General features: G+C 51.9%; 1 protein-coding gene and 1 long non-coding RNA gene across 2 annotated transcripts; both read right to left on the reverse strand.

Annotated features, from left to right (window-relative positions):
• Positions 1–4,891: 4,891 nt before the first annotated feature.
• Positions 4,892–5,523, reverse strand: LOC143696333 (uncharacterized). The gene is made up of 2 exons (XR_013185742.1): positions 5,291–5,523; positions 4,892–5,005 (listed from the first exon to the last, which is right to left on the reverse strand). It is a non-coding gene; the product is annotated as an uncharacterized LOC143696333 (long non-coding RNA).
• Positions 5,524–6,390: 867 nt separating this feature from the next.
• Positions 6,391–8,493, reverse strand: LOC129131882 (serine/threonine-protein kinase pim-1-like). The gene is made up of 5 exons (XM_077192432.1): positions 7,954–8,493; positions 7,817–7,867; positions 7,218–7,587; positions 6,797–6,973; positions 6,391–6,530 (listed from the first exon to the last, which is right to left on the reverse strand). The coding sequence occupies exons 1-5, from the start codon at positions 8,491–8,493 to the stop codon at positions 6,391–6,393; spliced, it is 1,278 nt and encodes a 425-aa protein (XP_077048547.1).
• Positions 8,494–10,433: the final 1,940 nt, after the last annotated feature.

The following is a 10,433-nucleotide window of genomic DNA, read 5'->3' on the forward strand; positions in this document are numbered from 1 at the left end:
TGCAATGCCCCCACAACAGAAAGAGCTGCCATCCCTTGGCATTGGCCACACACACAGGTGCAGGAAAAAAACCTTTTACTAGGTGAATATGGCTGACAGAACTGAGCTCTCAGGCACACCCTCCCTTTCCCTAATGACCCTGAACTCAAGAAAAGGGATTTCACCTTCCAGCTCTTTGCACCATTGGATCCTCACACCATCAGAGCTGCTCCAGCCTCTCTCATCCTTTTGCGCCTTCTCCCCACTCAAGCTGATGAGCAGCTTTGATAAGAAAAAATGCAGTTCTGCTGCCAACAAGGTCAGCCAATTTGCAAATGCAACTTACCCTGCCAAACACAGCTACTGCCTTTTCCTTTCAGAGGTGAGTCATCAGAAGGAATGAAAATGTGTTGCATTTTAAACCAAAGAGGAAAAGAAACGAAACCACTCAGAGAGCATTTGGCAAAGCCAAGAGATGCCAGTGTGGCTTATCCTGTTGGCTGCTCAGTTATTGCAGCCCTTTGCTACTTTACCATTTGTCTTGTTTGGAGATTGTGCTCAGATCATACAGTTATGGGTGCAGGAGAAATTTAAAAAATCATAGCTGATTGCAAAAGAATACAACTTAGGAAAATTTAAATAGATTGTGAAGTATTTACATCAGGGTGAGGACAGTTACCACATAGAGACCAAAATAAGCCCTTTTAACAAAACTTCATTTCTATCCTTGTTCCTCAAGCCCTACTATCCATTTCTTTGGCTGATGTAGTATAATGTCAAAATACTGTTCAATATCTTGTATTGTTTATACTTTGCAACACTTCTGTTGTGTTTTCTAAAAGTTCTGAGTATTTTTTAGTTTGAAAAAAAGATCTATTATTTTGGTAGCAACATTGCAGTTCTGTGTTTCCTTTTGGTACTCAGCTGAAGAAATAAAGAAAAAAAAAGAGCAGAAAAAATTGCAGAGGTGGATAGTAGATCACAAGGAGCAAAGTCACAGGAGATGAGTACATTACTACTGCCCCTGCTTAAGAGCATCTCTCACAAAAAGCAGACTGGCTACACTGTCCCAACTCCATCATTTCAACTCTCCATGACTTCTTTCTTGCTTTTACCTAATATGAATAACAACTAGTAATACACATACAGTTCTCTTGTATTACTGCAACAGCACTAGGTCCCTTAGAATTTTTAGGGCAATTGTAATGCCATCCCTGAATTTAAACAGGTTCAAGATATTATTTGTAGCTTATTCTTGAAGGTAATTTGTAGCAAAAGTCAAAAAATTATTGCAGATGGTCAGTAACTGGACTGTTACGTGTATGGGATGCACACAATGATTTAAGTACTGCTTCATTCTGTGTGACTCCAGGCTTTGAGAAAGAGTAATCCCACTTGGCATTTGGGCTCCCTTTGGTCTCAGGAATTATGGATCCAGAGTAACTTGTTAGAAGCTTGTGAAAAAATGTCTCTGAAGTTTACAGCAGAGCTGAAGTGTACAGAAGGATGAGAATTCAATGAATAATTCAATTAATATTAAGTTTGAAAAGCATATCCAGTTATCCTACTGGCTATGTCCAGTTACTATCCACTGTTACAGTACAGTGCACAATATCACCAGGAATGTCCTCTTCAGACCGATCTATTAACACATTTTGTTTATGATCAAAGTTACTTTCTACAAATTACCAAGCTGTTTTGCCTTTTTGAGGCTCTTGCTTTTTTCGTGTTAAGTATTTACATGTATAACACAGGTGGCTCCTCTGTCTTGGTTTGGAAAGACAGGTGTTTGCTAAGGAAGGCTAGAGCCTTTCTTGAAATGGAAAAATGTAAATCCCTTCCTTCTGAATTGTCATAAATATTAAATTAAGGGGGACTCTCAGGTAAAAATATGGGAGCAGGAATAACAGTTCTTTATTAGGGAAGAGAATAAAAAGATAAAATAAACAATGCAGTAAACCAAAACAGCACTGACAGAGTCAGAATACAACCTGACACCCTGTGGGTCAGGGTGTTGGTAGCAGTCCAATTGGAATTGTGGCTGCAGCCCTCCTGGAGTGTCAGGTGTGGTTCTCTTGGAGCAGGGATCCTGTAGAAAGGTGTAGTCTTCCTCTGAAGATCCAGTGGAAGAGGCAGCTGCTGTTCTTCTGGGAAATCCAGAGGAGAAGCTGTGCTGGTGTTCCAGAATTTCAAGATTATATCTGGGTAGGAATGCTTGGCTCCTCCCTCTGGGCGGAGCATCTCCCAATGGGATGCTGTAGTTCTTATCAGCCATGCAGTGACATTCAATAGCCCATTATCAGCAGATGTCTCCCCTGGAGGGAGGATTGGCTGTGGAAGAGATAAGGAAAACTGCCCAATTAACAGAAGACAACTGGCATACAGGTGGCAAATAGAATCCATACTGCTTGGCCATCTAGTATATCCTGAATCTGATCAAGGAACCGAAAAGGAGCTTTTCGATTTTCTAAGCTGAGGTCTGTTTTGCCTGTTTCTGAAGCTGCAGTCCAAGAGCAGTGACAGAAAGGTTGCTGCTCTGGGAGCATGCTTCTAGCTTGAATTTAGGCCTGAAGGCATTGTACCAATTTACAGCTCTTACAAGAGCTCTGTCACTGCACAGGATTTCCATAGGCATTACAACACAAAGAACTCCCTTTCCCCCCACAAGCTCTTGGTGCAGCTTTCTGTATCACCCTGGTTATGTCCTCGGTGAGGGGCCTTTCTGCAAAAGGAGAAGGAGACTCTTTAGCATAATTGTGTTTTCTGTGGAGTGTTTTATCATAGTCTATGAATATTCCCTTTCCCTCAGTTCCATAGCTGCTTACTACTTCCTAACTCATTGATTTTAATAAACCAACTAAGCATGCTGCTGTATTCTATTCTACTCTCCCTGTATTCTTTTCTACTCTCCCTATGGAGGAAAAAATATTGCCCATAAAACCTATATGCAACAGCTGCCTCAATCCAATGAAATGCAAGAGGAAACAAATGCCCAAAGAGCAGAAATCCCCAAACATGTCACATCCAGTCACGGAGAAGCTCATGGGACAGAGCCATGTGGCTGGAGTATGTGTATTGCACTCTGTATTGTTAATTGACTGATGCTGAGTATTTCAGCAGGAAACTTCCAGGGCTTCCAGGACTGTCCTGGTGGCTGTGATCCCAAATTACTCATCAGTAGCAAGTGAACAAGAACAGCCTCTAGGAACAAGGGCATTTCTGAGGCTCTTGCTTGCTGTGGCGGCAGGGTGGCCGTGGTAAGGGTGCCACAACCTTCCTGAAGAGCCTCCTAAGAAGGACAGCTCAGGGGCACAGGCACATCCTCCTCCCAGACCAGTGTGTGATGTTCAGCTTCCTTCTTCAGGTGACACGGAGAAAAAAGGCTGGAGCTCTGCATGGCGTTCCACAGAGAAGAAGCCTTTATTAAGAGCAGGGCACTCTGCATAGGGAGCCAGGGACAGAAACTCTCAGAACCAGGCAAAAATGGGATTATATAGGGAAGGCAAGGAGCGGGACAAAACTGGTAACCAATGGGATAAGTGCTCAGGGGCAGAACACAAAGGGAAGGACCAATGAGTACTGGGGGATCAACATAAAGTTGCAAAGGCAGCTGGGGGTCATATTTGCTCGCCCTGACTACACAGTCAGTGGGTCAGGAGTTGGCCCTCCAGGGGAGCACAGCAAACTCTTCTCTGGCTGGATCTCTGGCCCCCACAACTCCCCCTTCTTTATTTAATAAAAAATCTTCTCCTAGAGACCTTGCAAGTAACTTCTTAGAACAGCTGAACATGTATAAGAAAATAACAACATTTAAAAGGACCCAAAAAATATTTCTTAGGAGATCTCGGGATCTCTAGCTGGTCAGAGTGACCCTGATATACGTTAGAAAGTCTCTTTTCCCAGCCCAGTGCTCAAAGAAGGAGTCAGAGCTCTTCCGTTCTTGGTCTCAAGGTTGTTCATTGTATCTTATCTATAAAATTCTTTCTCCTGTCCTGACGAGGTCCGCTCAGCAAGACAGTCAGAGGCATTCTGCCTGCTCCGAGGCGGTGTTATCTTTTTATACTAAAAACTACATGTACGATATTTACAATTATTTTCCAATACCTATCCCCTATGTTAGATCGTGAGCTTCTACTCTAGACCAATCTAAAAGTGCCAACATCACAGCAGAAGATGGAGGCCAAGAAGAAGAAGGAGAAAGGCTGGACACGCCCCGATTGCTCCATCTTGCCCCCTGAATCCCCATTCTAGAAACCCCACAAATCTATTTTTCACCCTGTGATAAATTCACTATCATTCTACTTAAACTTTTATGGCTCACAATTCTTCATATAAGGTTGGTAATTGTTTTTTCCAAGGGCTAAATCAAAGGCACAGGGGTCTTGGGCTCTGTGCCAAGGTCTCTGAGCCCCCTGGACAGGGGCTCGAGTCCTCCAGGGCAGCCAGAGGAATTTCCTGGGTTCTGACAAGTAGCCCTGTTGCAGTCCCTGCATGCAAGAGTTTACTTGATCACTTTGATGCCAGGGAGCACCAAGAACTTGAACCTTCCTGGAGTCCAGCCCTGCCTGCCTATCACGGAGCAGAGGGAAAAGCTGAAGAACCTGGGTGGTGGTTGAGCCAAATTGGCATTTTGCCATTTCTGAGTTCCTCCCAGCTTTTGCAGCAGGGCGACAACCCCATGGCTGCAAAGCACTTCCTTTGGCAAGGCACATGCAGACCTCACTGGAAGGGGCTCTTGAAGGAGCTGCTGCAGTTGGCAACAGGAGCTGTTGTTGAATTTTTCACATTGCTTAATCCCCCCCTACCAAATGCCATCAAGAGGCTGAGGAAGGACACAAAAAGATTACCCTGGAGAAAGGGAGGCCAAAAGCTTGGAAAAGGAGGAAAGAAACGCTCTGATGATGACGATGACAAAAAAAAACCCAAACAAATTTATTTTGACAGCAAATGAACACCGGCCGCCCTCCAGCCCTCCCAGGCTGGCAGGCCGAGCGGTGCCGTTCCCATGGCATGAGGTGCTGGCAGCCTGCGGAGAGAAACCAGAGAGCCACGGTCAGTGGCAGCAGGCTCCTGTCCCCCTGTCCCGCCATGGCCTGTGCCCGGGCCAGGCTGCTGCCTCTGCTCAGAGCCCAAACCTCCCGACCCATTCTCTGTTTTTAGAGAAGGGCAGCGTGGCAGGCCACGTTCCACCTCCTCTGCTTAATCATGGCACAGCAACCTCCTCAGCAGCTGCAAGAGCGGGATGCCCGTGTGCCCGCTGCCGTCTGCCCGGAGCCCTTCTGCCAGCCGAGCTGTGGAACCGGGTGCCCACCTCTGGAGAGCTGCTGCCAGGAGAGGAGCCGATCCCAAACCAGGTCCTCGTCCTTCTGGAAGGGGCTGTCCCTGCAGACCGTGGCCCCTGGGGCAGCGCTGGCACTGGACGCGCTCCACGGACGCTGCAGGCGCTTCCCTGTCTGGTCTGGGTACCAGGTGTAATCCTCCTGGGAAAACAAAAGAACAATTGCATGAAAGTCAATTCAAAACAAGACCTGGAAACAAGAAAAAGCACAAAGCCTGTCACTGTTTCACAGGCCTGAGGAGGGTCTGACCACTCCATGTGAGAATTCAACCTGTTCAGGGGTGGGGAAAATCCCCACCTTTCCTGCCCGTAAACGCACCCCTTCCTCAAGGGCGGGCAGAGCAGACCAGCTGGGGCACGGCTTCAGAACCCGTCCCCCCCTCTGCAGCCCCCCATCCATATGGATGGATGCTTTTGTCAGGCTGGCTGCCCCCGCCTCAGCCCGTGCCAGGCTGGCTGGCAGAAGCTGTCAGCAAGGCCAGGAGCCAGCTCCCCTTCCACAACATCCGTCCTCTGTCCCACCAAAAAGCAGCTCAGCGGCTGGCAGAAAAATTAATATTTCCCAGCGCCGCCGAGCGGGGAACCTCCGGCACGTGGCCAGGCCGAGCCCTGCCGTGCCTGGAAGCACCAGCATCCCCCCGCCCCTGTGCCGGCTGGGGACTCATCTTGATTTCATCGGAGTGCAGAACGTGTCCTTCAGGCAGGGGCCGCAGCCAAAACCAATTGGCTCTGCCCCGCCAGCGGCCAGCTCCAGGATGGTGTTCCCAGCTCCACGTCGTGCTCCAGAAGAACACGCCAGCTGTGCCTCGGCTTGCGGGGACATCACGGTGCCATTGAGCTGCAGGGGGATGTTTCCTCTGTCCCAATCCGTGTCACCTTCACTGCACTGCCACCACTTCTCCAATAGGATGGGCAGCACGAAGCCGCTCCCTCCACAGCTCGTGGGGACCAGTGGAAGCAGCATCTCCTCGGCTGCGCTCTCTCCTCCGCGCCGTGGCCGCAGGGAAACGCTCCGGGGTTTTCTTCCAGTGCCATGAGACGCGTGCCGCTGCTGCTTCCTGGGCTCCTGGATCCTACTGTGCACGGGGATGCATCTCTGCTGTCTCCTGGGCCAGGCACGGCTCCTGCAGCCAAGAATGCTCAAAAAGGTCCTCCAAGCATGGCCTGTGTGTGGGGTCCATGGATAAACACCACCTGATGAGGTGCTGGCACTCTGCGGAGAGAAACCAGAAGGCTCCTGTCCATGCTCTCCCACATTCCACAGTGCCCAGGCAACACCAGGAGTGCTCAGAGCTGCACCCAAAAGCTTCCTATTGATCCTCTCTTGCGGAGGACACCAGCACAGAGGCACTGGTGCCACCTCCTCCAGCTAAGCCCAGGAGATCCACCTCCTCACCAGCTGCAAGAGCAGGATGCTTATGTGCCAGCTGCCCCTCCCAACCCCGTTCTTCCCCTCGTGCCTTGAAGGCGCATCCCCACCTTGAGACACCCGAGGCGGGAAGACGAGCTGGCCCCGGACGATGTCCTCGTTGGTGTGGAAAGGAAGGTGCCCGCAGACCAGCTCATAGAGCAGGATGCCCAGGGACCAGATAGTGGCTGGCTGGCCATGGTAGCAGCCAACGAGGATCCACTCCGGTGGGCTGTACTCCGGCGTTCCTATGGGACACGGGCACAGCTCATCAGGCCCATGCTGCTCCCTCCTGCCCTCCCTCCCTCCCTCCCTCCCTCCCTCCCTCCCAGCCAGCTCCCGTTCCACGGCAGCCAGCCCCTGCCCTGCCAAAAAGCAACTTGGCTGCAGCTGGCTGAAGAAGGATTCCCCCTCCTTCCTTCCCCCCTCTTCCCCCTCTGCCAGCAAAGCGGGGAACTCAGCTGCCCGGCTGGGCCCCGGCTTTGGGCTCACCTGACATCCGGGTGTAGATCGTGTCCTGGAGGATCGCGCCGCAGCCGAAGTCGATGAGCTTGGCCTCGCCCGTGGCCAGGTCGACGAGGACGTTCTCGGCCTTGATGTCGCGGTGCAGGACGCCGCGGCTGCTGCAGTGCCGCACGGCCTCCAGCACCTGGCGGAACAGCCCCCGCGCCACGGGCTCCGTCAGGAAGCGCCGCTGGTGCAGGAAGTACCAGAGGTCCTGACAGCGCTGCGGACGCTCCATGACCAGCGCGAAGCCCTCGGGCACCTCGAACCAGTCCAGGAGCCGCACGACGCCGCGGAAGCCAGGCCGCGACACCATCCACAGCAGCGCCAGCTCCAGGGGCACAAGGGTGCCGTTGCGCTGCGGGGGGACCGTGATGCTGTCAGCGGGGCCAAAGCTGCGCCGCGCTTCGGGCAGCCCCTGCCCGGCCCCGCCGCGGCTCGCCATGGCCCGGCCCGGGGCGCTGCGCGGCCCCCGCTCACTCCACGCTCGCTGCCCTCGCAGCGTTCCGGCTGCCGCCCTGCCGGGCCTCGCCTCAGCCCCGCCCGGCCCGCCCCGCCAGCTCCTCCCGCTGGCCCCGCTCACTCACCAGCCGCGCCCACTCCGAGATGCGCTCCCGGGACACTCGCTTGATGGCCACCTGCGAGCCAAGACGAGCGGCGGGCTGAGCTCGTCGCCCGCCGCCCGCCGCCCGCTGCCGCCCTCCGAGCTGGCCCCGTCTCTTACCGGGGCGCCGTCGGCGAGCCGGGTCCCGGAGTAAACGCTGCCGCAGCCGCCGCTGCCCAGCAGCGGGCCCTGCCGGTAGAGCTGCTCCAGGGGAGGCTTCTCCGCCCGTGCGGGCGGCACCGCGCTGCCGCTCTTCTGCCCGGGGCACCCGCCCGCCCGGCGCGCTGCTGCTTGCCGAGCCGCCCCGGGCTGCGGCGGCTCGGGGCCGGCGGCCGAGCTGGCGAGCGGCGGAGCTCGGAGCGGGGAAGCTGCTGGCCACGCTCTCGGCCACGGGGCGGGAGCCGGGCGGCAGCGGAGCGGCTGCGGGCGGAACCGCGGCAGGGGCTTCGTTCGGGGCCGGGGCCTCGGCCGGGGCTGGGCCAGAGCCCGCGCCAGGCCGAGCCAAAAGACCGCGATGCTCCGCCAGCACCAGAGCAAGCGGCTCTTCCAGCGGCGCCACAGCCGGTACGGAGAGAGCCCGGCCGAGGCGGAACCACGGCGGGCCGGGCAGGGGCGGGCACGGGGCGGCCCCGCCAAGGGGCGCCTTGCGGGACGCGGCATCAGCCGGGCTGGGAGAGGCGGAACACGGACGGCACGGCCCGGCACGGAACGGGACGGGAATACAGTGAGTGGGAGGGAGAAGGGGATGCGGAGCGAGGGAAAAGTCGAGCGGAAAACCGATCAAGAGAAGCGCTGCTGCTGCTGCTGCTGCTGCTGCTGCTGCTGCGGAGCCGCCGGAGCTCGCGGCCGTTCCTCCGTTGCCCCGCGAACCCAACGGAGGAGCCGCTGTACGCCCCAAGGAACGAAAGAGAGAAACAAACAAATCACATCCCAAAGTCATTCCTATTAGAGAAGTAACCAAAGAAAACAGTGTAGCAATAAAGAAGAATGTTGGCTTGTGGCTTCTTTCTTCTTTGCGTGAGACGCAACATTTCATGGGTGTGATAAACGAGTTCACTGGATTTAAGGATCATACAATTATTATTTTTTATTATTATTATTATGCAAGCAACAATAAGCAAAGTTCAGCGCTGGGCGGCCGGGAGTCTCCGCTCCTCTAGGCTCGCACCGTTCCTATCCCCAAGGTTCGCCTTTTATTGCCTTCTTCTGCCAGGTCCAGGGATGACGTGGTCTGTCTTTTGCGCTTGCTCGTTCAGTTGCTAGGGGGTCTTTTTCTGCCTTCTGGTGGTCGTGGGATGAAGGCTCCAAGTCTTCCTCTTTAAGCTCTGAGTGAACTTTCCCTTATAAGGCATACCTATACAGTGGAATTTTCAGAACACTATACGATTCCTGCAAGCCTAAGCAATTCTTGTGAGTTTAAGGATTGTTGTTACAGCCTTCCTCTGTGAAATCTGGGTGAACTTTTCCTTAAAAGGTATATCTTTACCATGGAATTCCCAAAGCACTATACGATTCCTGCAAGTCAAGCAACCATGTGTGGCTGCACGTTTAAGAATCAAGCGGTTTTAGCTATTTAGTTATTGCTTTTATATTGTATAATTATTTAGCTATTGATTTAATTAATGAACAAGCATATTGCTACTTATTACAATCCCCCATTTTTTTTTACCAATTTTGATCATTAAATCCTTTTAGTTCCTTCCTAGCAAGCGTTAACTGAGTTTCCTCATCAGTTAAGCTATGTGCACTAATTATAGATGCCAATTTCCTTAGCTTTTTCATCAGATTCCAATTCATAATGAATAGAACTGCTGACAAAATAAAACCAAGCACAATCAGAATCAAAAGAACAACAATGGGATGGCATATACTGTTTAGGACACCTGTGGTAGTAGGAGCCCACCCGAACAGGGCATCCCACCACCTGTGCTCGCCATCTTGCTTTACCCTCTCTATAACCCGGTGTTATTTTTCCTACATCATGATGAACAGTCACTAGGGTTTTCTGTCCGCTTTCCTTGATTTTCTCAAGGATTTGGATCAGGTCTTGATGGAGCATCAGTTGTCTCACTAGAGTGAAGTTTATCCCAATCGGGGTGGGCATTAGCTTGTGAAGCAGTGTGTAGTTGGATTGGAATAGGTGGTGAGAGGTGACTTTAGCTTCATAAGCGATATCACACCCTGTAATCTTAGTGAAGTTACAAGCACAGAAGTTGGAGTGATTCTTTGTATCCACCACAATATCATCTACAAGCACAGAATCACAAATAGTTCTAAAACACGCACATCCATTGCCTATGGATGTAAGAACTGTTTTAGAAGTCTCATTAGGACGAATCTCAAAATGACAAATGTTTTGCTCCATGTCTAAACAGATATCTTGGGCTATAATTACATTGCCTTCACAGATGAACCCCAGTTGTTCTCGGATAATACAAGATTCCAAATCAACACTTTGCCATGTGTCATCAAACTGACATAGGGCCCATCCCCTATGTTCTATAGGATACAAAACAGCTCCGTCATGGTTTATTCCTAATGCAATAACAGGAAAAACTAGATGTACAGAGGCATTGTGTATGGTCAAGACAAAAGCAGTA

This window comes from Agelaius phoeniceus, chromosome 33 (genome assembly GCF_051311805.1).
Source record: "Agelaius phoeniceus isolate bAgePho1 chromosome 33, bAgePho1.hap1, whole genome shotgun sequence".
In the NCBI taxonomy this organism is placed as follows: Eukaryota; Metazoa; Chordata; class Aves; order Passeriformes; family Icteridae; genus Agelaius; species Agelaius phoeniceus.